General features: G+C 40.9%; 1 protein-coding gene across 8 annotated transcripts; it reads left to right on the top strand.

Moving 5' to 3' along the window:
- The first annotated feature begins 263 nt into the window (after window positions 1–263).
- MFF (mitochondrial fission factor) lies at window positions 264–25,967 on the top strand. Of its 8 annotated transcripts, XM_075031819.1 has the most exons (9): window positions 264–1,350; window positions 6,136–6,353; window positions 7,347–7,519; window positions 8,388–8,476; window positions 12,480–12,554; window positions 16,208–16,366; window positions 22,007–22,069; window positions 24,841–24,925; window positions 25,291–25,967. In XM_075031819.1, exons 2-9 carry the CDS (start codon window positions 6,137–6,139, stop codon window positions 25,420–25,422), a joined length of 993 nt encoding a protein of 330 aa, XP_074887920.1. In that variant the 5' UTR covers window positions 264–1,350; window position 6,136; the 3' UTR covers window positions 25,423–25,967. The 8 variants fall into 8 exon arrangements, with proteins under 8 accessions (XP_074887920.1, XP_074887922.1, XP_074887924.1 ...); XM_075031821.1 differs by lacking the exon at window positions 12,480–12,554; XM_075031823.1 differs by lacking the exon at window positions 16,208–16,366.
- Window positions 25,968–27,925: the final 1,958 nt, after the last annotated feature.

Genomic DNA, 27,925 nt, shown 5'->3' with positions numbered 1-27,925 from the left:
AAGGAGATGGTCCTCTGCTAGTCAGAATTGATGTGCAAGCTGGGTTTAAGCGGGACAGGAACTGGGTGGCTCTGTCAACTCTTTTTGCTGACAAATTTTACGTAATGCTAGTGGGGTGGTGACTGACATAGAAAAGGACGACCTTTGTGATGTTTATGAGCGGCTGGGTTTTTTGAAGTGTGCAGTTGCTTTGGAGCGGTAGTTAGGCAACTACCCGTCTTTCAGAAAACGTGCCCCGAAGCGACTGGCTGTTTGCCCTCGCACGTGAGGGCGGTATGCCAGGTTTGTCACACACCGAGCCGGATTTTCTACCCACTTAACATGAATTGGATCTTCACGCTTCTATATCGCAACGGCACGTTCACCCGCCACGGCACACAGGTTATCAGCAGAGAGTGCGAGTGCCCCACACGAGGCTCTGCCGCTCGAGAGTAAACACGGAAGAGATGGAGTGGTTTCAGCAGGGGCGAGCCGTAGGCGGCAGTGGGCGGCCAGAGCCGTCCAGGCGCTGGAGCGGAGGGTCCTGGCTCTGCCGGCACCTGCGGTCAGCGCTGCCCAAGTTCCTTCCCCTCGGGCACCACCGGCTACCGCGAGGCTCAGCCGAGGAGCCGCGGAGGCACCAACGCTCCCGGCTCCAGGGCGGCACCACGCCAACCAACTAACCCAGGCGAGCGGCTTGCCCTTCGTGCAGGCGGGCAGAAGGCCGTCAGAAGCTTCAGCGACGAGTTAGACGCGGTCTCTCCGGGCAGAGACCCCTGCCGCCAACTGCTACCCCCTTCGCGCTCGGGCGGGAGGCGCGGCCGGCCACCGAACCGCTCCCTCCGGCCCGCGGGTCGCCGAGACGGCGGCGCCGCTTGCCCTGGGCCCCACGCCGGCTGCAAGCGCCCCTTCCGGCCCCCTCGCCCGCAGGGCAGCCCCCGGCCACGCTCCGCCGCCGAGCGCCGGGCCGGGCGACCTTGCCCCGCGGGCGACCTTGCCCCGCGGCCTGGGTCCGCCGCCCAGCGCGCCTGCGCGGCGCCCGCCTTCCCTCACTAAAAATGGATGCCCTCCGGCCCCCTCGCACGTGAGGCGCCAGCGAGAGCCGCTTCCGCCCTCTTTCGGTCACATGACGCGCGGTCCCCGGCCCGGCAGCCCTTACGGGAGCCCGATGGGGACAAGCAGGCCGGTTTTTGCGTCTTACCTGAGGAGTGGGGTGGGAGCGCGTCGCTCCGCTTAGCGCCCCCTTCCCCTCCGTGTCCGTCCACCCGCGGGAGGCAGCGCGAGTGTCCGGAGCGCGGCAGGAGCGGCCCGGCCGGGGCAGGCAGGGGCAGGGCAGGGCTGGGCTCGCCGGCCGCCTTCCCGCCGCTCTGGGTGAGTACGGGCTGCCGGGGCCTGGCGGCAGCGTCTCCAGGTTGTGCCGCGAGCGGGGCGGGGCTCGGCCTGGCCGCGGGGCGCCCCTGCCTGCGGGGCGCTCCCGCCTGCGGGGCGCGGGCCTGCCCCTCCCCCGCCCTCGCAGCCGTCCGTCCCCTCAGCCTGAGCCGCCCCCGCTACCGTTTTCCCTCTCAGCCCCGTTGCCCCCCGCCGCGGCCCCCGCGCCTCAGGGCCCCTCCTGCCCCAGCTCCGCTCTTCGCCCCCTGCCTCCCAACTGCCTCGGCCCGCCGCTGCCGGCGCCCCCGCTTCCCCGCCCCGCCGCTGGGCACCCTCTCGGCTCCCCGGGCGCTTCCGCCCGTCGCCCCGGTGGCGGCCGTCCCTTCCCTCCGGTGCCGGGTGCCGCTGCCCGCCCTCGCACGCCCGGTGCTCCCAGCCCGTTACTGGAAACGCTTCAGTAGCGGGGCAGGGCGCCGCTTGCAGCCGCCTTGCGCAGCTGGAGGCTGGCAGCGGCCGCGGACGCGTCCTTCGGAGGCTCGGCCCTCACCGGGAGCCCCCGTCAGCGCGGACACCGGCGGGACGCCGCGGGCGGCGGGGAGCGAGCTCCTGAGCACGCCGAGGGCGCCCGCGCCCTCCGGAGCGCCCCGTTCCCCGTTTACCTTCTCACGTTATTGGCTGACGGCGTCTGTTGCCGAATGCTCTTAACGCTGTCATAACGCAACGAGTGTTTGGGTGTTTCAGAGAAATGGTTGTCAGACTGTGGCGATTTGTTTCCTTCTAACGTTTCCAGTGGTTTTTTTCTATTAAGGAAAAAAAAAAAAGGTGTTTGCGTTAAAACCTTCAGCTGGAGTAAAGCAAACTTGAAAGAAGGCAGCCTTTAGTGTTTTTGTGATCCCATAGCCTTGTTTGTCTGTAATAGATTTTTTTTTTTCACGTCATCCTTGTGCTAAGGAGAGAGGGTAATGTATTGTTAAAAGTTCGATGCATGTAACTGCTGTGCAGAACAGCTTTCAGCATTTAGCCTATGCCTAGCTCTCCTTCCCCTCAAATTGTTCCGTTAGTGCTTTGTTATTTCATAGCCTCTGATCCCAAATGCCTCTGTGATATATGTTCTGACAGTTTTAGGGTCCCATAATAGGGCCCTCCAGGTCCTATAATACATGTCTTTAACTTTGCTTTAAGTCCTCCTCTTCCACTTTTACTTGTCAAAGGATATCTAGACCCTTGCCAAAGGAGCACTCTGTAGCTTCTGTGCACCTGAACAGATTAGCTGTAAGTAAAGTAGCCACATCAGGAACAAACAGTAATGTAGCTGGAGAAGTTACAATTAGTTCTGTGTAGGTTGTAAAAACTGCTCTGATCTCAGTGCTGGCACAGCTGTACTGTTACCAGTACTCGTCTTCATATATCTCAGATTTACTCCGACTTCCACTCTGTGTGTAACATTCCCAGTTGTGGCACAGATATGGCCAATGTCTGATTATTGCCAGAATGCTGACAAAAAGTCATCCTTCAGCTTTGTATGCATTGCTTCCTCCCCATCTCTTCTGTTGACGTTCTTGTTTAGGAGAGGGAGAAGGAGGTACCCCTATGTCTTTCTGAACGCATATAATTCACCTTGTATAAGTCCTCTTGCTCTCTCTTCTCTTATCCTCCTCTGGATTTTCTCCTTCCTTTCTGTCTTTTGTTAAATGCCACTGATGCTCATTTGTGCTTCAGCTGCTCTCTGGCCTTTATCCTGTATTTGTGATTGTATTTTTATTATCTTATCATTCTTGGACTTATTTTCTACTCTCATGCCTCTAGAGCTACGTAACTCTGTAAATATCAATCCTCGTTCTCCCTGATTTATTATTAATGTCTTCTGTAAAATGCTTTGCGTAACAAGATCGCTATAGAAAACATAACTTTGATTTCTGTTCTCTTTAAATAGTTGGGGTTTTGTTATCAGGCTCTGTTGAAATATTTTAAGTTTGCTGTTGCTGAAATCTGTTTCTTGTTTTGCTGTTCTCTTGTAAAAAGGGGTAAAAGTTGAAATCACTTTGACAGCAAACACGATTCTCAATGATGCAAGTAGATGAGAAGTAGGCAAGAGTAGGAAGACATTCAGATATTGTATCTATAGGTCCTCAGCAAGTACAGCTAAACCCACACAGTGCTATTTAGTTTATAAATAGTTTATAAACAAACCCACTGTTCTAATGCTGTCCTTTTTTGTGTGTATTTTACCTTACAGCTGGAAAGCAGTTGTCATGCAGACTTATGTATGAACGCAATGCTAAACTTTGGGGAAGCTGTGGTGTAAACACTGCTACTGCTGCAGTATAGTGATACTTGATTGCAAAAATTAGAGCCATACAGGTATTTCAAAATGAGAAAGTGAACAAGCAGTGAAACACCTTTTGTCAAGTCTTGTGAGCAATAACTATTCTTTAAGCTGCTGCCAGTAGATGCTCTGGGTACTTTTAAGTTCTTCTTAAAATTCAGTCTCTTTATTGACATCATGATTTTTACTCCTGTCAATCTGGAAATGCTTTACCAATCATAGACCATGTTTTGAAATGAAAAGCACCTTTTGGAATGTAGAAATGTCGGAAGACTCTGTACTTTGTTCACGTCACTGGCTGATCTAGCCAATGTCTTGCAAGAGGGACAAATCTAGCTTGCAATACCAAAGGGCAGGGACAAAAAAACCCCAAAGTGAAATCTTAAGAACTTGGAAGGGACACAGCTGCTTAAGCACCTCTTGAACTCCTATAAAGCGTTTATTTCTAATCAAATTGGTTGTTCCAGTTCCTTTCACTTGATACATACAAACAGTAAGAATACAGATGGATTAAATCTGCGTCACTTCAGGTATTTCCCTTATAACTTTTTTTTTTTAAATTTGCGTAGAATAACGACCTTCTTCCCTTCTCCCTGATCCCCAGTTCTCCTACTGTGCTGCAGTGAGACTTTGAGATTAATGAGGTTCTTTCATTTGATTTGTGGTGATATGAAGTCCTGAAAATAACACTGAGGATCCCAGGGTGGATTGCCAAGTGGATCGCATCTTGAATATACTAAATCTGTGCATTTAATATAGTGTTACACAATCCAGATCCTTCTGTGTGCTTCTTTCTATGGTCTGAAGGTTACTATTAGTTTGAGGTTTTCTTGATAAATACAGAAAGTATTGCTTCTCTGTGATGGTGGGAGAAATGGCTTGTGGTCCCTCTTACCTGCCACATAGATGGTCTGCACTGAGGCATTTTGTTCGCAAAGTTCTGCATGTTCAGCTTCTGAAAGCACACACGCAGCAACAGACATAGCCTTGCTGCCAAAAATAGTAAAAGAATGTAGTTGCAATTATAGTGGCAAAACCTGTCTTTTTGCCAGGATAGAGTGTTTCATTTAGGGAACGACTTCAAGCAATACCACTACAAGATTTCTTGTTAGAGTAAGCTATGCTTCCCATAGGCAGATTTGCCAGGAAAACTGTATTTACATATTGTGTGTGTACATATATGTATAGAAATATATATTTCTCTCAATCCTAACCCCCAAAATAATCATTATCTCAGTCTGAGCTGTTGACAAGGCCCCCCAGCCGTTGCCTGGATGAAAAGTTTCTCACAGCCGAGTATTCCTTGCGGCTCACAGTTTCCTCTGGGAGCCCCTTTCCAGCCCCACTCTAACTGCAGCTCCAGGATGTTTCTGTCTTAACCGAGCCCATAACCATAATCTTGGTCTGAGCCATCAGCAAGTCCACTAGTCACTGTCCAGATGAACAACTTCTCCCAGCTATCCGAGTTCCCTTTCCAGCCCACAGTTGCCATCAGCAGCCCCCTTCCAGCCCACCTCTAAGTCCAGCTCTAGGATTTATTTTTCTTTCCATCTTAAAACCTAACCTAAAAAAAACCAGTTACCTTGGTCTTTGTCTTCCATACGGCTCCCAGCAATTACTGTATTAGTAAGTTTCTCACAGCCCAGTTTCTAGGAAATTCCCCTACTGTTTCATATGAAGTCCCCCTCCTTTTCTAGGAATATGTGTATATAAAGTATTGGCAAACCCTTTTAAGTTTAAAGTCTTGTTCGCTCTCTGCCCATCTTGTATCTGTTCTGCAAAAGTAAGATTTTCATTTACAGAAAAATTCAGAAGTGAGAAGTTTACAGAATTGCTTGTGATTGGGAATGGGTTATGAATATGCTAGGTTTTCAAACTGATTTGGCAGGCTTTTGATATGGAACTTTGTCCTTGTAAGATGGAGTGAGATCTGGATGACTGACAGTGAGCAGAAGGCTGCTCCCCAAGCCAAGCCTTTTCTTTTGTTCCCTTACTTCAACATGCAGTTTTGTAAGACTTCATCCATTTCCTCAAATGCCAATACACTGGATCTGTGTAAATACAGATCAATATTTCAGATTTCTTTCCAATCCTGAATAGATTTCCTACCAATCCTACCAATTCTTTTTGGTTTGTTGGTATCTTTTTTGTTGCCAGCCAGTGCAGGAATAGTACGTTTCATGCAGAATTTCTGTGTTTTGTCACAACTCAATTTGAGGACCTTCAGTGCAGCTTTGAGTATTGCTTACAGCATCAATTTGTTCTTCTGTCATTGCCTTCAACTCTCAACTCCTTGTGACTACACTTCCGATGAATTTTATTGTATAATTTGTTTCTCTATATGAGTCTGTTCAGTTAGGATGATCTACCACTTGCTTAGTAATCAGAGCAAAGAGTTTCTTTTACACACTTTCTGCTGATTTCCTATATTGCTATTATAGCTTTTGGTTTTCTTTTGCCAGAATGAGTGGGGCTGCATTCCCATCTCCAGCTGCTGAGATGGCAGAAATTAATCGCCTTCAGTATGAAATGGAATACACTGAAGGAATTAGTCAGCGCATGAGGGTCCCGGAAAAACTCAAAGTAGCTCCTCAAAATGCTGACCTTGAGAAGGGCGTCCAAGAAGGATTTCCAAATGCCAGTGTAACTATGCAGGTTCCAGAGCGGATTGTAGTGGCAGGTATGTCTGCATCTCAATAAAAGAAAAATAGGCAAAAATTTAAATAAATTCCCCAAATTTCTGGATGGACAAAAATATATACTGATATATTTTTAAAAGAAAAACCTGTAAAATGCTTTCTGGTTTTCAAACAGTTACTGCTCATCAACTTTGACTTAGGAAGTTTCTTAAACTCTGAAAATGTTCCATGAATAGTTTTGGTATAGCTTGTAGTGGAGACAATTAAGGAATGAATTATGAACAGAAAATTTAACTGCTGACTTTTAATCTTACTAAGCCATTTCTGGAGCAGAAGTATATAATGTATATTGATTTACACCTGATTTTTCTTTATTAACTATAAGCTAAAGTAACTATCATAAGTTTGGAGGCTATACTATATATTAGTCATGCAAAATGTGTTTGATTATAATCAGAATGCTAATTACATTAAGGATCTGTCTATTATTGGGTGGACACTATCAATACTACTTTAGTATTTATTGTCATGGGCTTTACAGTGACAGACCTGGAACTGCTGAAGGCCTTACAATTTGCAAACGATCCCACTAGGCGGGGGGGGAGTGAGTGAGCGGCTGTGTGGTGCTTAGTTGCTGGCTGGGATTAAACCACAACAGTGTGACATACATATATTTTATGCTTTGAGAGAGACACATCTTCACATCCCCAGTCACTGTATTTCTAAACAAATACACCTTTATAGGACTATGTTTTGAAATTAAAAGTGCCCTCACTTGCAATAACAGTTGATACTGCTCAGGATTACTCAGGATCATTGTTCTTGGAGAAACTGCTCAAGTAAGTGTCAATTAATGGGGTCTTTATGAGAGCTTTGACCATAGTTTTTAACATACAAGCCCTGTTAAAGAAAGGTACACTTAATTATTTGGCATAGTCAGGGGAAGTAACTGATGTGATGTCTTTTTGAACTTTAACATTAGCCCTCAGGCCTCGGAACAGCTTGCTTTCTATTGACAACTGATGTTCTTGCAGGTAATAGTGAAGACATTCCACTTTCCAGACCACCAGACCTTGACCTTCTTCAGTCTACTCCATTCAAACCACTGGCATTGAAAACTCCTCCTCGTGTTATTTCTCTTAGTGATCGACCGCTAGATTTTTTGGACCTAGAAAAACCTCCGCAGCAGACACCTCAAAATGAAGAGGCTAGTACTTATTTTGCTTTTTCCTTAGTTGAGAAGCATTCTATTAAAGAAAGTGAAATGACCGTTGATTTCTCTACTGTGGTGCAGACCTACTTGGTGCTAACATAAGTTGGGAAAATAGAAAAATATTTTTATTAGCACTGTAGTAGTTCTAAGTATGACTTTGAAGTTCCATATTTAACTGGCAGGTGGCTAGAGGTTGCCATGTTCAGTAAATTTACACAGTACTTACAGAAATAAAGTCATAATTAGAACTAAAAATACTTTTAACAAAAAAATCCTTTTGATTGAAGGGAAAGCTGCAAGATTTTTTAATTTGCAGGTTATCAGAAAACAAACTAAGATTCTTTTAACGTGTATAGTTAACCTTTGGAATTCATGGCCAGATGATACACCATCACATAGAATGAGTGAGTTTTAACAAAACTGAAAACTGACTTCAAAGAATGGTATAACATTGGCATCCGGGTGGATGATGGTAATTGACATCTTAAAAACTGAAAAATTTTTATGAAGCTGTATATTCTATTGACTCAGAAAATACAGTAGAAATATAATTATCTCTGGTGATAGGAAGTAATATTAAACATAATATTGCTTTCTTACATATTCAAAATTCTGTTTGTTCATACTATTGGCATCAGATCATGTGGATAGATAACAGGATTGCAATAAGTTTGGACCTTGGTTTTACACATACCACCATCAGATTCTGTCATCAGTTGTTTTCTTCCTAATCACTGCAAAACCCTTGAAAACACACCTTTGTATCTAAGGGCAGGTCTAACTTACAATCTTCAATGCAAATTATTAAGTGTCTCCTGGAATTCCCTGGTTTTTATCTCTCTCTTTCTCCCCTTTTATGCAGGTTCGATCAGTGGGAAGGCTGAAGAGAGAACGTTCCATGAGTGAAAACGCCACTCGACAGAATGGCCAGCTGGCCCGAAATGATTCCATGTGAGTAGAGTAACAGGGTTCAGGGACACAGCCACAGCTTTGTTACATATTTCCTTTGTTCCTTATCTCCTCGTTATTTGTTTTTTCCAACTAATATTTCATATGTTATGGCAAGTACATAATTTTAAGTATTATAAGGCCAGCATTTTTCTTCATTTCTATGCTTTTTGTTTAGTGAGGTGACTCATTTGTGAAGTATTTTCTTGCAGTGGATGGGTGGAAGTGTTTGTGGGCTCAAGTTGATTTCACCAGTTATCATGAATCGTTACTTCAGATTTTTCATTTTCTGAGCTGGTATAATTCCCACCCCCCCCACACCCCCTCTGAATTTTCAGGAAATTGAGTTCTTTGTACATCAAAATGTTCCCAGTTCTCTCACTGTTGATATTATAATGGGTTTCATTCATAGAAGAAGGAATATGTGTATTTCCTCATGAATATTAGAATAAGTCATTTTTTCTTGGTGTCAATGTACTTAATGTATTGGAATCTGTGAGTATACGCCTTAATCTTTTGAGACCAAAATGGCAAGTAGCATTTAGAATTGGAAACTTCATCTGTTGTTACCATCTGAGGTAGCAATTCTTATGGTGTTTTCTGAAGACATACAAGTCTGTATATTTTTATTAGATATGATAGTCTTTGATTAATCAAAGACTTTATTCTGAGTGACAGCATCTTTCCACCTGGCAATAACTGTTTTTGCAATGTAACACTTAAAACTCATATATAATAAGATTCCTAATACAGCTACTGTAAAGAATACTTTCCCCTGTTGAAAGGATCTTAGATTTAAGACCTAAAAGATGGGATTCATCTGTCCCAGTATAGACTGTATAACACTATAGCTAAGTCACCATAAACTTAATTTTCAGTAATTTGATGGAAATAAGTGCATGACCTACTTTGGGTCTACCTATTCTTAGTCTAAAATAGATCAAGTGAGTTATGTCCTAGAAATGTCTGTTTCCTTCTATTTACAGCAGGGACATTAGGAGTTACTACATGTACTACATATCTGTCTACCTGTTAGTTAGTCTAAAACTGGTGAACTGTACTCTGATGCATGTTCCAGACATGTTATAATTCTTCTCTTCCTCCAGATCTTCATGAAAATATTGTTGCATATCTTCCTCTTCTTACTTAATCAGACTTTTGGTTCATACAATCTTATAGATTGCACATGTCTAGGGACTCAAGTCCACTGAGTCGTATATATTCACTGAGCTGGCAAAACTAGGTTCACATCCTTGAGCTCCTGATCAGCTCCGTCTCCAAATGTTCTATCAGCCTACTAAGTGCCCAAGTTGCCTGTGTTATCAGTCATCAGTCATGTCCTGTTGAACTGGACATACTAGAATTTCACTGCAGGAATGGCCTTCACTTGTTTCTCTGATAGTTTGCACATAATGCATACTGGAATAGATGGTCTTCATGTGATGGAAGCTGCTTGTGAAAGTTTACCCCTTTGATGTTACCAGCTCTGCTTTGGCAGTCTTTGATGTATTGCACTTAAAGGAAAAACAGATGGCATATGAATTATTGCGATTTCTTGAAATCACTTTATCCTTGCTCCCCAGGTTAGTTTAGTCTTCTGAAAGTCATGGGCTGTGTGTGCCCAGCCAGCCATCTGAGAAACTGGCAAGATAAGCTCTGACTGGATATATCCAGTTGGTGTCAGATTTCTCATGTATGTTTGGACTTCTTGAATCCAAAAATCCTAGATCTGTAAAACTCACCTCTGTGCTTTGCTGTTGCTCAGTAGCTATGTATAGAATTACTGGTTTTAAATGGTCCGAATATTATTTGCTGTCACAGTTTATTAATCTACTAGCAGTCGTTCAGAGGCTTAGCAATACAATACGTACCTGGAATCCTGTAAATTTAAAAAGGATGTGATCAACAAACATATTACTAGTAGCTTACATGACTCACTTTATCACTTACAAAAGCCAGGAAATTATGATGCATCTGGAGATTAGTTTTCCTCTCTTGATGCCCATGCTAGCGCCTGCATAGTGTCTGTCAAATAAATCAAACTTCTGATGCCAAGCAGTTTCCATCATGAATGTCTTTTAGGAAAATTATGTAAACTTTAGATTGATCCAGGATCTCTTCTCTTTTGTTTGTATGAAAAATAACAGCTAGCTAATATTAAGCCTGCTTTATCTGCGCACTCTGCTGCCCATATGGAAGAAGCTATCTTTCTTCACTGCAGCATTCCACACTTGCTGACCTGCAGATAACGTATTTTAGTAGAACTCCATTTGTCTCTCATCTGCCCAAGTGACTTGTTTTCTTATGACAGAAGTTATGCTGTGCTTAATATGTAGATCATCTGCTTTGAAACCATTGAGGTTCCTAGAAATGGCTTCTTTTTCTGTCATCATTGCTTCTTCTGACTCAGTATGATCCAAAAAAAAGAGATCACTTTGAACATGCTGTGGCACTCTCAGTGATGCTGAGTGTGGCATTTCTCCCTCATCCAGGCTTTGTCAATCTCCAAGTGGAGAATGTGACTGTGTACCTGGCTAACTCTCACGAGAATGTTCTGTGAATTCGGATTACGAAAACACTTATGTTCACGGTGGAACTCTTATGGCTCACACAAATGCAGGAAAGCCAAGCCTTTTGTACTTGGTGAAAAAGGTATCTCTTGGCTCTTGTTTCCTCACAATTTAGGCCCACAGGAAATACACTGTAAAGTACAAAAAATTTGCAAGTTTTGTGTAAATAAAATGAGAAGTAGTGATTCTACAAACAAAATTGATAAGGTGGCATTCTGGTTTTGCTGTGGTAGCTACTTAGAGAAGCTATCCATGTGGAAGTGTTATTGTATAGCTCAAAATAGGCAATACAAGCAAACCAACCTGCTTGATGTAAATTATGCTACATCAGATGGTACTGGCTATCGCCTAGCTTTATAGGCTACTATTTCTGTTAGAGGTTCATAGTAAATATGATGCATGTCTTCTAAGTTTAGCTTCCTGGTTGATAAATTAGACGATTTAAGTAGATAAATTCTACTACAAATTTATTCTTTGCACTACAGAAAATGTAATTGTACAGCTGTTACCTCATTTATATCATGCTGAAATTTCTTTACTGTCTAGAAATAGCATTTTTTTTACAGTGGTACAAAGCCACAAGAAACCAGCTGCTCCTAAAGTTCGTATTTCCAGTGTTGTTGGCTGAAAAAAATAATCTTTGTTCTAATTACTGTAATGATATGTTGCTGCTTCATCAAAACTGGCTTGACTTTTAAGTTCAAATCATGTCTAAGTACTTTACTTCTGCAGTAACAAATACTGTGGTACTCTGATTTGACAAAGATCAGCTCTTTATTCCAGTGCTTGTGTGAGTCTCGTTCACATCTTCAGATAGGAGAGTCCACGTTTTACTTAAAATATTTAATTCCTATCTGAAAAAAAATTTTTTTTTAAAATGCTTGTTTCTCTTACATCCTTGAGTCAGCTTCTTGATATTATATAGTCTACTCGGATACTGTGATTAGGACTCCATTGAAAAGGCACATGGAGCACTGCCTTTTAAAACCTTTGTTTTCTAAATAGGACTATAATACTCAAGTTTTAATCTAGGACACTGTTGTTCTTGGACAAAATGTTCAGAAGTACTGCACAAAATTCCAGTGCTTGCCCTACAAAGAGAAAAAATTAAACATTCTGGAATAGATTGTCAGATTGAAGTGAAAGAGTTGGCTGGGTTCCCTATCACAGTGTTCTCTACATGGTACAGATAGTTGTTTCTTTTCTGTTGGCTTTTTTCTTCTTGTCATGCAGTTGCATGCAGAGACAGTTCTGAGAGTTTTTTGGGAGCTGGGCTTCACTAAAGACAGTAATTCTCAAATGCTTTTTAAAAAATGAGACTAACAAGTTGGCACCTGCTTGTACAATAACTATCTGCATAGCAATGACAGCTCTCTAAATTACAATCCCTCTATTTGTAAGAATGCTTACTTAAGAGATTACAATTATTATTCAAGGTGGCACAGATCAGATACTGTCCCAAGAAATAAAATGCCACGGTTCCAGTCACCTCTTTCGACTAAGGATTGCACGTAAGCCTAAATGTTACCTGGTATATGAAAATCAAGAGTGTGTTTAATTACGTAGCTCTCTGCAGTACTAATTTTCTGACTAAGTACCTGTAGTTTAGAATATAAAATTTGAAACAGCCTTTGCTACACTGAATGTGTGGTTTCTAATTTTGCTTCAGGGTTTCTCAAACTTCACCAAATAGTTTCCCTGTGTAAAGAACAGGGAAAAATACCTGATGGCAAATGAAAGGGACAGCTTCAACTAAGAACCGATTTGTAAAGAAAAATTAAATTTCAAAATAGCTTTATATTTTGATTCTTTGTTCTTTGGCTGTTTTTGAATAGCTGGAGAAACAAAGCTTTTTGTTGGCCGTTGCCAGCCAATGTTGAATGCAGGGATTCCACTTCTGCATTGGAAGTCAACAAACCACCAAGAGCGCATGGAAAAGGGGATGGCGTTTAATTTATTTTTTTCTGCTCCAGCCTTTCCCTTAGAAAAACACATCTCTCTAGAGAGTTCAGTTTCACAGTTTGAGAAATTCTGTTCTTCATGCAAGTTGTGGAGGGAAAGGTGATGGTGTGCATGTCTTTAATGAGAATACAGTCTATGTGGCTGAATTTAAAGTAACCTTAATTAGTTAAATCTGCTTACCTCTCATTTGATAATTCAGAACTGTAACTCGGAGAAATATCTGAAATAAACTCTGTGTATATCACAAATGCTTTGAGAAGGTTTAGGGGAGATTACTCCTAAACTAAAAACTCTGCATATAGCAGAATGTTACTGTGCTCTTCCATAGTAATTTCTGTAATTCCATGTTGTTTGTTTTGGTTCCAAACTCTGGAATTGACTGGTGTTTGTAACCAGGGAGTGCTAAAATAAGTGGCTGGAGCTGTATATAAGAATTCTTCTCAGAAATTCAAAACAAAATTATACCTAGGACTAAGACCATTTAACTAGAAATGGAGGAGAAAAGGGGGATAGCCACAATGTCTAATGATAAGTAGTCGTACTAAATGTAGAGAATTTTCCTTATGTTAGAGATTTTTTTCTTATGTCATCTTGGCTGATTTGTATATCGGGTATGTCCTTCATGATATTTCTTCTCCATGGTCTCTGACATAGTCCAAAGGACTACCACGTGTTTACAGGACAATAATTTTGAATCCTGAAAAGGGAAGATAGAAGAAATATTTGGCTTATTTGGTTTTGGTTTTTTTTGTCTTTGTCCCCCCATGTTCCTTAATTCTGACATTTGAGCCCTTCACAGAGTTGTTCTCACTTTCAGACAGAAAGGAAGAGAGAGGTCAGTCTCAAACTATGGACTTTAGAAGCATATTAAAGTTAGCAACAGCCTTTATGAAGAAAATTTGAGTAATTTCATGTAGCTGTACAGTTTAGCTCATATTCAGGAGCAAGTAATCTTTTAAATAATTAAATCATTTAAGAAACTAAACATTCTCTTAAGTAAGAGTTAAGTAATATCTTAAAATGAATTAAGTAATCTCTTGGAACTGCCTTTTCTTACAAGCCACCTATAAAACAACAAGCATAAAGTAGCCCAGGGACTAGACCATGGGGTTAGGAATTATCTAGTTCTGAAGTCTGCCTTGATTTTTCCTTATTATATAATGCTTTCCATTTAATCAGCACATGTAACTTTCTTCTAGGGAATTTTATGCAGTTTTAGTTAAATAGTTTTGGGGGATTTTTTTTTCAGTATCTACAGAAGACTTTATATGCAAATAATATTACTGTGGTATTTAATACTATTCGGGACAACAGGAATTCCACAATAACTTCTAATTTGCAATATGTCTAAAACCTGTTTGTTAACTCTTTTTAAGCTGTCTTTCAGCCTATTCTGTAAATCTCTGAAGTGATGAACAGGAAAAATTACTTTTAATGTATAACATGCTCTAAGTTGAAACCTTCAGCTCTTACCTCATTTCCCCCAAACCAGCAAATCCACAAAGGAGTAGAAATTCTCATAAATTCACTTTAGTGGTGATATTTCCACACTTGCCCCTGCTTCTTTTTTCTAGTGAAAAAACATCTAGATATTTGAAAAAGATCTGGATATATGAAAAAATCTAGATATTTTTCTAGTAAATATTGGCATTTCCAGTGCAATTCAAGAGTAAAATGAGTGGGTGTGACCACTACCATTGATTGCAAAGTAGAAGTCATCAGAAGTAGAAGAGAAAGATGGATTCCGTAAGTCTTGGAGAACGATAAAAGCTGTAAAGAAGCAACATAAATGTTTATTGATGTCTCTTCCTTTTTACTTTCTCTTGTCCAAATGTACTCTACAGCAGCATGAAAAGATATCTGCAGTTTAGGTAATAAATAATGACTGGTATCAGTCAAGCACAAGCCACTGCTGTCTTTGCATGTCTCTCGAAGCATGGGATGGCTGAACTCCTCTGTGGGTGAAGTGACATCTGTGTAACATGCTTTGAATCTGTCTTTTCAGTTGAATTTTCTTTCTTACTCAATTTTGTGATCTTTGTGCTAGCCAGTTGCAGAGCAACTCTATTCAAAATCAGAGTATCCATAGAATTATGACCCATCTAGAGATTATCCAAATATCAAACCAGTTTCTAAGCACACAGCCACTAATGCTTTGCTTAATTTCTTAAAAGTGGCAAAAGTGGGAGGATTGGCGTTCTAAATCCAAAAACTGTTGGAGCAAAGCCCAAGTGACAAGGTCAAAGGAAATGTGTTGAATTATGGATGCTAATCTTGGAATAAAAACTATCCCAAGATTTAAAGGGTACAGTGACTTGCACTTGGTTCGCATTTGTGGTAATATTTACAATTAAGTTAACACGAATTACTTCTTATTAAAAAAGCATCTCACCTTTAATTGAAGTTTCCTGATTAAAAGTAAATAAATAAATAAATAAATAAAAATATCTTGATGTGTGAAGGAAAAGGTGGATAAAGTCAAGTTGAAGGTAAAGAAACATGAGCAAATCAAAGGCATTTTATCAGAACTAATTTCTGTCTGATGGAGGTGAGGTTTGCATAATCCAAATGGTCATGTTTGAATTTCAATCCTGTGTATTTTAAATATTATTTTTGCATCACAGTCAAAAAGATCATGTAATTTGTTTTCACTGGGATATGAATTCTGTCCTTTTTTTTTTTAATTTCTTGCAGTTGCCTTTAAACTTGATTCATGTGCAAATCAAAATACTATCTTGATCTTTAGTCACAGCTTGAAGAAAAATTATTGTTGAAGAGGCTCTGTGTGAGATTCTCCTTATTGAAAAAGGCTTGTGTTTTGAAAAGAGATTATGTGTAGAATTTTCTTAAAATGCCAATGCTTGTAAAAACACTTTTCTCACTGATGTCAGTGACAACTTGAATACTGACTTCAACAGGTACAGATTTAGCTGGACAAGGACTTTATAAAACTAACTTGTGTAACAGATCAAAACTGTGTCCTTGGATTATTACTTGTGTTTGTTTCTGAAGGACATAGATAAATGTAGCTCATGATCCCTACGCTACTAGAACTTGGGAGTGTTACCTTATAGTGGTGGGAGAAGGGTAAACCAAAAGCAAGCAATAAGCATTTTGGAATGGGGTCTATCTGAAAAGCTTTTTTTAATTTAAAATCTGACTATAGTATTTCTCTCTTCATTTACTATGCTTGTACGAACAGTGTGACACCATCACTGCAACAGGCTCGTGTCTGTCCTCCCAATATGTTACCTGAAGATGGAACTAATCTTTACTCTGCTCGTGGCATTTTGTCGTTTATCCAGTCTTCCACTCGTAGGGCTTACCAGCAGGTCTTGGATGTGCTGGATGAAAACCGCAGGTGATTGGTTGTCACTGATTCTGCCAGCTTTTACTGCTTTTCTTTTTTCTTTTCTCCTTTTTAGTGGAGTTTGGTTTCTGTTTACAAAATAATGAGATTAAATTATTTGCTTTTGCTTTCCTTTGCTTTCACTATTCATAAGCAATTTAATTGTCCAAAATTCACATTTCAAAATGCTTCTGTTTCAGTCAAATATAGCATTGTTTTGGTTTCCTTCCAAATAAAAATCAAAATAGGAAGTGTTAGTCTGTGACTGAAAGGGATTTTGCTGTTCCCAGATTGTCAGTGTTTTCTGCAATTAATACTTGACCCTGAGCTTGCAAATTTATTAGCCTTGTCTTCTGCTTTTCTGTTGGTGAGCAGTGGTGCAAATCAATAAGATTGGGTTGATGTTGTCATAAAGCATTGAAACAAATGTGCAGAAATTTGAGGGTAGAACAGGGTAGAATATTATGCAAGGCATTTTAGACACTGCTTTTGATAATGTGTCAAGACTTTAGGCTGTATCTGTTTATATTGGGAATAGTTATCTCTGGTTGATACATGACTGATGGTGACCACTTTGCTGGATGCTGAGAGCAAGAAAGGCAATGCATACCGAGAAGCTGGTTGCTCCTCTGTTTAATGCTGTCTCTGTTTTATGGATAAGATGATACTTCGAGAGGTAATGAGCCAAACCCAAGCCTCATGGCAATCACTATATTTCCATTCTCTTCAGTGAAGTTTTGCCCACTTGATGTATCCTTGGACTGTTTTGATTTGGCACTTCTAAGCATTACAAGAATGGCATGTTTAACACTATAGAAACATTTATAAAGACTAATAATGGCAAGGTCAATTTACCAAAAGCAATTTTCATTTCAACAGTATGCTAGCACAGAGGTTCAGGTAAAAATTGCACAGTTATTCTCTAGTCGAGACCTCTAGGGCTTGCCAAGAGGTCGAATTAGAGGAGATAGTTGGCAAGAACATTGGGAGGAACTGCTCATTCCTCCTGCAGCCCTTCAGTGTGGCCTGTGCTAGGAAGTTCTTTGGAATTTGTCATCTGCCTCTGACTGCTAATATCCCAGCAGCACTCTTAATATTTTGTAGTCTGAAGTAAAATGATTTGCTCTCTAGTTGTTTTGGTAATAAAACGTGACTATCAAGCCAATCTTATTGTGAATGTCTGTGTGTTTGCAGTCACTTTCCAAACTGGCACCTCCTGTAGCTCACTGTGCTCGCTGGCCTGATGTAAACGCCCCTATTAACATTCTTGAATTGTAGAGAACTCCAGTCTTGCTGCGCTTTATGTTCTTAAACTGGGACTTAAAAAAACAAACAAAAACCCAAAAATAAATTAGCTGTGTAGTTCCCCTTGAAATTCTGTGAGTTAGGTGCTTAACCCTGACTTAATCCTATGAAATTTCAGGCTGGAGCTGTTAAAATTTTGATGCCTGTCAACAGTTCAATAGCAATACCTTTTTTCCTTGTCAAATTAAACATTAGATGGAATTACAAGTTTGTTTTGTTTTACAAAATTAAAGCTCGCAGATAAGGAGGAATTCTACTGTCTTTGAATAATAGCACTTATGGATACTGTGCCAAGTCCTTGTTAAAATATAGAAAGAAATTCTAGCCCTTTCCCCAGTCTGCAATGAAGCTAACAGGTTTTATTCCTGGCTTCAGTTAGGCATGTTCTTGCCCATGTTTTCTTGGATTCTGGAAAACATACACATATGCACACATACACTTTCAACTTGCTTCAATTATCAGAAAATTTCTGGGGTTCTGAATACTTCAAAAGCTGCATTACTCTTCCTGGTTTGAGTTAATTTTTGAAGTGTTCTTACTAACCTTCCTAGAAGAAATGGGAAACCTGTTTCTAGTCACCTATGAACAAATAGGTGCCAAAATAATGAACTTTTCAATGGGGTGAAAGTGTATTCTTTGTGGTTGGGTGTTTAGATACCCACCATTACTCTTCAGCTGGCGTAGGAATGTGAAATTTGGATGATCCACTTGCATGGTTGCAAAATATTGTTCATTTTAAATTGCTCCAACCCTGCACTCTGTTCTTTTGCTCTGTGTAACGTGCTTTCTATCTCAAAACCTTATCTATTTTAACATTTTATGCTTAATACTACAAGAGATCTTTTAAAATGAACAAGATCTGACTATGAGTTACTCACTGGAAATGTTTTTAACTTGTTTCATGGCTTGCTTTTTTCAAAATATTTTCCAATCTACTAAAACTGCTAACGGTAGGTGCTGATTATACTGCTGCAGATAATGAATTATGCCTAGTTTAGCCAGCACTGCTCGCATAATAGGTTATTTAAATGGGCAACAATTTAATGATCACTGTTTACACTGTTTACTCTTGCATTTCCTTCAGCTTGGACAAGGACAATAGGTCAGTTTTGTTTTCCAGTTCTAACCATTTTTCTGTTTCAGTTTCTGTCAAATGACTGTAGGGCCTATACCTAGTATCTTTTAAAGACTGATCTTTTATGCTCTAGGCAACAAAAAAACCCAGCCCTGCATTTAAGGAGATTTTAGTGATGTCTTAAATGCAGGAAAAAAGGCGATTTCATATCTAAATAGAGTTGTGTTGAAATCTGTACTTTATCTGAACTATTCTTCATCTCTTGGGTCAATACCTTTTTATTTAGGAGAAAAAACTATGGGAATTTATTACTTTTTTTTTTTTCTTCAGGATAGCCCATTCTAAAAAGTCACTGTCCTTCTTCAATGCCAAACTTCACCCACATAATTATATCTTGAGGTGTTATGAGATCACTTTTTGTATTGAGCAAGTTAATGGTATTTGTCATGGTAGAAATAAAATGCAATGTGAGTTAAGACAATTGAAGAGGGCTACACATGACTTTGGATTGGGGTAATATAGTTCAGAAGAAAATGAAATGGGTCTGCAAATGTGAAGAAGCCTGGGAATAGCCATAGCCTATTGCTTTATTGAAGCACCAAGACAAGTGAGGAGAGCAGTTTCATCCAGTCACTGATTCTTCAGTGCACCAATAATTTTGGTACTTCAGAAGCTGAACTCCTTACCCAGTTCACGTCTGGAACTTATGGCCCATTATTGCCCATTCTTATAGCTTTTCTGAGATTTCCAGAGGTGTTCTAAAGTACAGTGATAGGTGAACATAGCTGCTACCTCTGCTGAACAAAGCAAACGTGCTGGCCTCAGTCCCCTGTGCACATGCACAGAAATGATGGAAGTTGGACCCAGGTGCCTAGATTGTCCATGCCTTGTGTTTGATTGTATCATTACTGTGGTATTTCCATTGCATGCTCAGCTCTAAGCAGCGGAAGGCAGTCCAGATTCATTTGGTCATTGCCTTACTGCCTGTTTTCCCACTGTTACTAAGTTGTATTACTGTGCATTCCCTTCATGTTTCAGGCTGCTGCTGTATTTGCAGTGAAATGGTTAAGTGTTGAGTATACATGGCCTCAGAGTTATGGCTTCTTCTGATCATGTGTTAATGTTTAGGATGGAATTGACAGAAGTAGCCAGAAAATTTAAAGTTTTAATGTACTTTTACTCAGTTTTTTACAGAAGGCCATGTATTGAATAGCTTGACTATATTATACTTGTGCATTCTGTATTTACCAAAAAACTTGGTGCTGATTTAGGGGTAAAGTGATCTCACTTATGAGGCCGCTGTGATCTATATAATGAATTTTTTTGTTGATCTATAAAACCAAGCAAGTAAAAAGTGCGGGAGAGGCAGGGGAATATTCTGGTGATCCTTTGGGGTCCACCTGTAAAGAAATAAAATGTGAACTGCAAAGAAAAGGAAGAAATCATGTGCAGCTTCTTAACAGCCTGGCTATGTTGAAAAGTGGGATTAAAGACTTGTCTTTAGCTTAGATTAAGTTCCTGATTTGCACAGATCCCAGAGTGCTCTAGTTTTGTTCCTTGCTGTAGCCCTCAGCTACCTCCAAGCCTGTGGCTTTCCTTGGGAAGGGTAGTGTGAATTAGTATTGATTAGTTCTACAACAGCTGTAAAACTTTGCCATGAAATACCACAGAGTCCAAGAGTTTAGAGAGCATTTGAGACCTATCGTTTTCATTACACAAAATCCAAATGTTGTCCTATGTCAGATGATGTGGGAAATGCCTGCTGGATGCTGACAAGCTGGCGTTCACATATCTACCAATTAATTACAGGTGACTTATGTTCACAGACCTTTTCTGTAGCTGCTGTTTGCTGAATTTCTTATGCTTTCTTGAAGTATTTAGTTCTAGCATCTGTCAGACAAGACTTTAGACTAGCTGAATTATTTCTCTGATTAAAAAATAGGAATACCTTTTTTGGTAACTTTCTGCAAGACCTCATGCATTTAGGTAAGAATATTCTTTTATTGTACGTATTGGGAATGGGGTTTCTGTTTTGTAAAACACATCCCGCTGGCTTGTCTTACGTGCTAGATGGAAAAACATTGTGGTCTGCACTTATGGTGCTGATTAGAGTAGGACCTAGTCCCAGTAAGTATTGGATTGGGTAGCAGAGTTCGCTAATGCTCCCAGATCCTGCTCCTATTAAATGAAACTAGTGGTTGTGATGTTTTTGCATGGTTCTTGCTTGTTTTCAGGCCAGGCCACAGTGTTCTCCCAGCCACCTCAGCACCAAGCCTCTGCCTCCTACATGTACCTGCCGTAAAGATCTTCATACCTAGATCGTCTTTGTCTTTAATTTTATAGCCTGGAGTATACATGGTTTAAATGCATGGTACAAGTGCCTTCTGTTGGCATTGGGAAAATGGAAGAAACTGAAAAAAGATTTCAGGCTCTTGAACAGTTTGTTACACATCATAGATGTGGAACGCTAATGCCTCATTACCAGAGGTACTGAAAACACACAGTACTGCTTTTGTCAGAAGGTACTGCTGGTATTCACATCTTCTGTAAACTGGGACACAGTAACTTCTTATTGCAAAGTTAGTGTATATTACATAGTTGCAGCAACTTTAAAAGCTGTACCTTTTATTCCTCTCTGCCTAGAAAGAAAAGGAAAAGAAAGAGCAACACTTACAAGGATGTTCATACCATCTACTCGAAGCTTTTAGTCACTTCTTCCTGGAGAGATCTACCTCTCTTCAAACTATATGTGGTCCTTAGGCTGCTAGCCCAGGCCTTCTGAATTACATCTAGCACAGATGAATAAAGAAAAGACAAATCTCCCCTTTCCCTAGAGGGAGGAAAGAATGATTAAAAAGGCTTTTATAAGTATGTGTAGATACTTGCTCCCCCCCCCCCCCATTGTTGTTGGTTGGGGGTTTGGGTGGATTTTTTTTTTTAAACCTGAAGTTTCCCATGGTTGTTTTATAAGGCTGATAACCTCCACCCAAACCTCTGTTCCAGCATTTGTCCTCCATGAATGAAGCTGTATCAGCCAAAATTTGCCTACATGTCTTAGCTGCATAAACATTCAGTGTTGATTAAATCTGAATGAGAGAAATGTGAAAGTGCAATTTACAACAAATTAAATAGATATTATATTGTATTGAAACATTATACGATATAAGTGGAAGTATTTTGATGTTCCTTTGCTCTGTGTGTTTTACCTCTTATCTCTGTTTGTCATTTCCTGTTTCTGTCTTGTGCTTTCTATCTACAAAAACCTGCTGTAGGCCAGTGTTACGTGGTGGGTCAGCTGCTACCACTTCTTCTAACCCTCATCATGACAACACCAGGTAAAGAGTGTTTTTTTGTTAGTCATGATCCACTAATTTAAATTCTAAAATTCAGACTTCCATTTCCCTGTTTCTAGTGTCCTTATTTTAAAACACAATGCTTACTGCTATCCTCCCTCTCAACTTGAGATATTTCAGGCCTTTATTCCTTACCCATCCAAGTCACCTGCAAAGACCTCACTTGTCTAATAGCTATAATGTGCTCCAGAATTCTGACTCAAAGTAATGTGCAAGGGGAGGCTGTTAAATTACATTACCAGTATACTTCAGGTATTTCCTATTTAGCAGTGAGTTTCATATTTTTATTCCTAGAAAATTTGGCCTTGCATCACCTTATTTTTTCCAGGTGTTCTCAGTAACATGCCTGTGATTGTTAGTTGTAGCTGGATGCCTCTTCGCTGCCATTATCTTGGCGGACTGACATAATTTCAGTGGAACTGGTTATAAGATTGACACATAATCTCATGGTCAGAATGAAGGAAAAAAAAAATAGTCCCTTCTGCATCTGTTGTTCCCATTTGCCACTACACTTCTGTGTTTTCATCCAAATGGAGATTACATTTGTGCTTAAGTAGACACTGGATTCAAGCAGGTGATTCTTCTCTAACGCAGGAATTCAGTTTTTGTAACAGTCCAAGAGATTACCTCAAGGGATTTCTTGCTGGTAACCCTCTTGATTTAATACCTGGAACAGTTTGGAAGTTGGTAGAGCAGCAGTGTTATACTGTGACTTTATATTACATTTATCTGACCCGGGAGGGAGGTCTGCCCATCTCACTGAAATGATGAGCCCCTCTGCTTTTCCCAAGAGATGGTGAGGGACAACTATACTGTGGACCTGGTAGACTTTTCTAATTTTTTTACCATCTGCTACAAATAAAACAATGGCTACAAAAACATGCTCCTTGGAAATATCTTTGGCTTTCAGAGGACCTGTAGTAGTAAGGATAATTTGATTATTTTTTTTTGTTTGTGCAAAGCTTCAGACTTTTTTTTAACAGTAGAAATGTTCAAATTGTTTTATAATTAACTTAGGTTTATTTTAAAACAACGTTGCTGAATTAGCAATGTGAGCTTTACAGCATTGAGGAAATAAAAACCAAACAAACGAACAAACAAAAAAAAACCAAAACCCAACCAAACTACAACAGTTTCAGTCTTTTTAATATTGCCGAAACTGAAAGAACTACAAGTAGTAAATAGCATAAATTATAGTTAAGTGAATGTTTGAAGTCTCCTTAGAATAAAAAAAAATTAATAATAGCCTTAATGAGAAAATCTTTTTCTAACAAAAGGAGTTGCCAAAACTTTTTTTTGTCTCATACTGTTTTTAAAACAGCTATGAGTCTGTTGACAGACAATTGCTTTTTTGACTATTCCCTTACTAAAAGCTGTTTTTATCCTAAACCCAGGATAAAACCTGGAGAAGGTTTCCCTATTCCTGTATACCCTTCAACCCCCAAAAACATGGATCAAAACATAATTAACTTCCTATCTTTTATACAGTGTTGCTCAAGGTTCTCATTGTTATTTAAGTCCAGACTAATGCAACTCTCATCTAGAAACAGCAGTTCTTATTTAGAAACAATATATTAATGAACAATAATACAGGAAAACTTTTGACAAGTTGGCGGGGGCAGGGAGGGAAATCTTGCCTGAGTTGAGGGCATTTTATAGAAGTTTGCTGAAAGTGATGAAAGAACGTGCAGTGCAAGAGTAGTATCTGCACTTAAGTGCATTTTGCAAGCTTCAGGAATTCTACTCGTATTCATGTTAGTTGAAGTTGACCATTAACTGTCATTAAATGCTAAACATTCTTTTAGGTGTATTTTGTTGTGAATTTGGCAGCCTTGACATTATTTTGTTCTATTTCCTAAGCTGTTTGCAGCAGTTGTTCGTATGTCCTAATGAGAAAGCAAGTCACGGGGAACTAATACAGGAAACTGAGGTTTTAAGATAGGAAGTGAGAAACTCAGTGGTAGGTGCAGCATCAGGAACTGCTTTTACCTGTTAGTTGTTGGAAAAGAATCTGGTTAAGAGGTAGCATTTGGATGATCAAAACACATACTTTGTGTAGACTTTCTGCCAGTTCCCAACTGATAATAAATATGCCGGATTTAATTAACTTGCCCTGGAGTTAGACTAATGCTTTCTCTGAATCGCTACATTGAGAAAACTGAGAGGTGCTCTGGGAGCAACCTTGCTAATGCACACAAAGTTCAGTGACTCTGCACTAGACTCTTTATTTGCAAGGTTCTCTGCCTGAAATACTGAGATGAATGTGACTGAGATCATTAGTCTCAGTAGGTGTCCACTTGGGATATTTAAGTAGGTACCGAGCATAAGACACGCAGTTCTTTCCAAGTCTTCATTTGGTTATTTCTGATCTGTTGCCAGGCCTCTTGCAACTTTGGCATTTTAGCTCAGGCAGTTTTCAGGCTTCATTAATCAGTTAAATAACTGGAAACAGTCTTTTGAGAGACCAAGTGACAGCAAGAAGTCTGTCTGTGTGGAGAATCTTCACAAATATTTGAATGTGGAGAGCAATAAACCCAGATTCAGTCAAGTACTTACGCACTTCAAATGTGTTTGTGCTTTATTCAGTTAGGATCCTATTGAAATAGACAACTCTGTAAAAGCTGGAAAAAAAGTTTTATAATTCTTCTCTTCGTCACCTCCAAAAAATTACTTCTACTAGAATGTTGATAAAATATGGTACTTGCTAATCTTTGCATGGATGAGACAGCTAAGCTATCTCCCTTATTTGATAGATACGGTCTTTCCAACTTGGATACTACGCTTGAGGGAACACCAGATGACATGACAGTTGTAGATGCTGCTTCCTTAAGAAGACAGGTATGTAAAGCATAGTAATTGGTAATATTAAGAAAAAGCTGTAGTGGTAAAATGGGGGAACAGGTGTTCTGTGTGGCCGCAAAGGTATCCATAACAGATATGGTGAGGGATCCCCTCTGTACCTCTGCTGGACTGCCCTCTTGTATCCCATATTGTTCTGGGAATCTGGAGAGTCCAACACCATTTCTGTTCCTAATTATTAGGGACAGGAAAATCTGATTACTAGTGATTGAAGATAGAAAGTGAAATTATCAAGTGTTTAAAATCCATCTGTCCAAGAAACTAATTTTACATGGCTATTCAGAAGCTTCTAGAAAGTCTGGCAACTTTTAATGAAGTATTAAAAGCCATTATTTGTTTTTTAGATAATCAAACTTAATCGCCGTCTACAACTTCTGGAAGAAGAAAACAAAGAGCGTGCTAAAAGGGAAATGATCATGTATTCAATTACTGTAGCTTTCTGGCTACTCAATAGCTGGCTTTGGTTTCGGCGCTAGACACAGCTCTCGGAAAGATTTAGTAGTTGAAAATACAAACAATTTGCAAAATTCTTTGTTCCTGTTTCTGAATTGTATGCAGTTTTATAATTCATACACTGGAAACTTCCACCACAGATAAAGGCTATAGAATTGCAGTGTTAATGGGACACCTTGTTGTTCAGTTACAATGTATTTAATAGATTTGCATTGCAAATACTTGCAGTATCCTCCTTTGCATGCTTCACTGTAAATATGGATCAGCCGGTATGAAGTTTGCTTCATGCAGTGTAAGGACAGTGACCTACAGGAGTAACCACTGGATGTTTTGTTGTGGTGGGAAGTGAACAAATGGAATGGGTTTGGAAAAAAATGTAAAAACAAAGGAATAAAAGGTAGTTTTTATTGTTCTGTTGTTAGATGCAATTAAACATGATTGCACCTAGTTTTCCTTTAGTCTGAGTAGTTTGAGGTGTGCCATATTCAAGGAGTGTGCCCTGTTTCATGAGTATGTCCCTTGTTTAAGCACATTCAGGTCAAATAATAAAATGAATTCGTTGCTAACATGCAGATTGTCCAGAGGTGTAATATGTTTTTTGGTTTTGTTTTTGTTTTTTTAGCTTTAATTTTGCAGATGTTTTTCTATAAAATACATTTTTAAGCAAGTCAGTCTGTGAGTGATCAAAAGATTATGGAGTACAAGATACTGATGTAGTATATTTAATAAAACTCTCTCAAAAAATTGCCAAATCATTGTTTAATATTATTTTAAGAAAATTTATTTCAGGGTTCATCTAAACTGTCAGTCTTTGAAGTAAGTAGTAGTGATGGACTGAACAACTCAAAAGCAGCAGGTGGGCTGCTGCTAGCCTGCTGCTAGCCTGCTGCATGCTACTATCCCCTGCATCTTGTGGAGTTGTTCTCGGTGTGTGTGGTGAGTACGCAGGTACGGGAAGTTAGCCTCGTGTCCCCACATACTGTGGTCAGTTTAAACATCCCGTTCAGCCCCGTGATCCACCACCTGTTTTGGCAGATATGGTCTGGGGGAGCGGTGAGCCACGCAGGGTACTGCCAGGGGCAGCTCGGCCTCCCTGTGTGTTAGTGGCTTCCTGCCCCTGTATGGCTGCAGCTGCCGCTTCCACTCAGGTGCAGTGCTGTAGCAGTCACAACCCCCTCCCTTGGGGGTGTATGAAACAACTAAAAGTGTCAGCGTGTAAGCGAACATGCAATGATGCCAAAACAGTGCTTCAAAAGGGTCATTTCCTAGAACAGCTAGACCTAGACCACTGTGCAGGGCTATTTCTGTGCTTGAGAAGTACACAGGCTGGTGAAGAGATGATGGTACCCAACAGCTGCAGAAGAGAAGGACGTGGGACCTCTTTCAGCAATGTCCTCGGCTTGCCCTGCAGCAGCAAAGGCTGCGGAACAGTACCAGGGCAGGGCTACCTTTGTGCAGAGAGACGCCCACCAGCTGGGAAGGTCGGTCAGTCGCTGGCCCTCCTGAGCAGCTGCTGGCTGCGCACTCTGGTTTGGCGGCGCGGTGGGCAGTGCCCTGGTGAGGACAGATTGTTCAGGATGCACCAGCAGGAGAAGCCCTGAGGATTTGGATATGTACGCCGTGAGTGCCTGGTTAAGGAACGCTCCTCTCGTACATTACACGTTCTATCAATCAAGTTAAATAGGGCATTGTAGCCAGTGTTGCATGGCTTTTGCGCTACTGTATAGGCTGCTGCGTCTGCTTCCTCGTGCTTTTCTGCATCTGGCTGTTGCATATATTGGTTTTAGGCTTTGTTCACTGTGTGACTCCATTGGCTATTCAGGGCGTTTGCCATGCATATTTTCTTACCGTCACCGTTGGAAGCGTGTGCCTTTGTCTTTTAGTGAAAGACAGCATGAAGGGAAGGGCCTGCTTTGCACATTTTATGTGTTCTCACGAATTTTATAAGGCAATCTTTAAAGGTGTACTGTGAGAACTCTGATGACACAAACGAGGGTTAGAGCTCCTAGAGATTTTACAAAGAGGTGCACAGGTAATAGGAAAGAATGAAGCTTCCTTTAAGGGAGCAAACCCAGACTTTGTCTTGCAAGTGGAAGTGAAACCCAAAGAAGAGCAGATTTTAAGAACGTCTCGCGCTCTGTGCTGCCGGGGCTGTCAGTTTTTCCTCAGCCAGGAGGAAACGCGGAGGGACGCGTTCCTGGCGGGGGGCAGAGGCCTGGCCGGCGCAGGTCCCACCGCGGCAGGTAAAACTTCCACCGCTCGCCGTCGCCGGGCAGGGGGAGGCCGGACACCGCCGGCCTTGCGCCCCGCCAGCGGGTGACGCTGCTCTGCGACTCGCCGCGCCTGCAGGAGCTGCGAGCTGGTAAATCAAAACGCGGCTTTGCTCGAGGCTTCCCGGGGGCCGCAGCCCGGCCTGACGGTCGCGGACTGGAGCCGCCGCTCGCCGCTCCCCGCCCGAAATGCCCCGACGGGCCCGAGCCGGGACGCGGAGCCCCAGCGCTGCAGCTGCCCCGATTCCGCCCGGGG

The sequence above is a fragment of the Buteo buteo genome, chromosome 7 (genome assembly GCF_964188355.1).
Source record: "Buteo buteo chromosome 7, bButBut1.hap1.1, whole genome shotgun sequence".
In the NCBI taxonomy this organism is placed as follows: Eukaryota; Metazoa; Chordata; class Aves; order Accipitriformes; family Accipitridae; genus Buteo; species Buteo buteo.
The sequence above is the reverse complement of the archived record's forward strand: the minus strand, read 5'-3'. Positions and strand labels throughout refer to the sequence as shown.

Coding starts and splice junctions, on each gene's coding strand:
- MFF (XM_075031819.1), top strand. CDS start 6,137: ATGAGTGGGGCTGCATTCCCATCTCCAGCTGCTGAGATGGCAGAAATT. Junction 7,520..8,387: donor AGACACCTCAAAATGAAGAG/GCTAGTACTTAT, acceptor CCTTTTATGCAG/GTTCGATCAGTGGGAAGGCT. Junction 24,926..25,290: donor CTGCTTCCTTAAGAAGACAG/GTATGTAAAGCA, acceptor TTTGTTTTTTAG/ATAATCAAACTTAATCGCCG.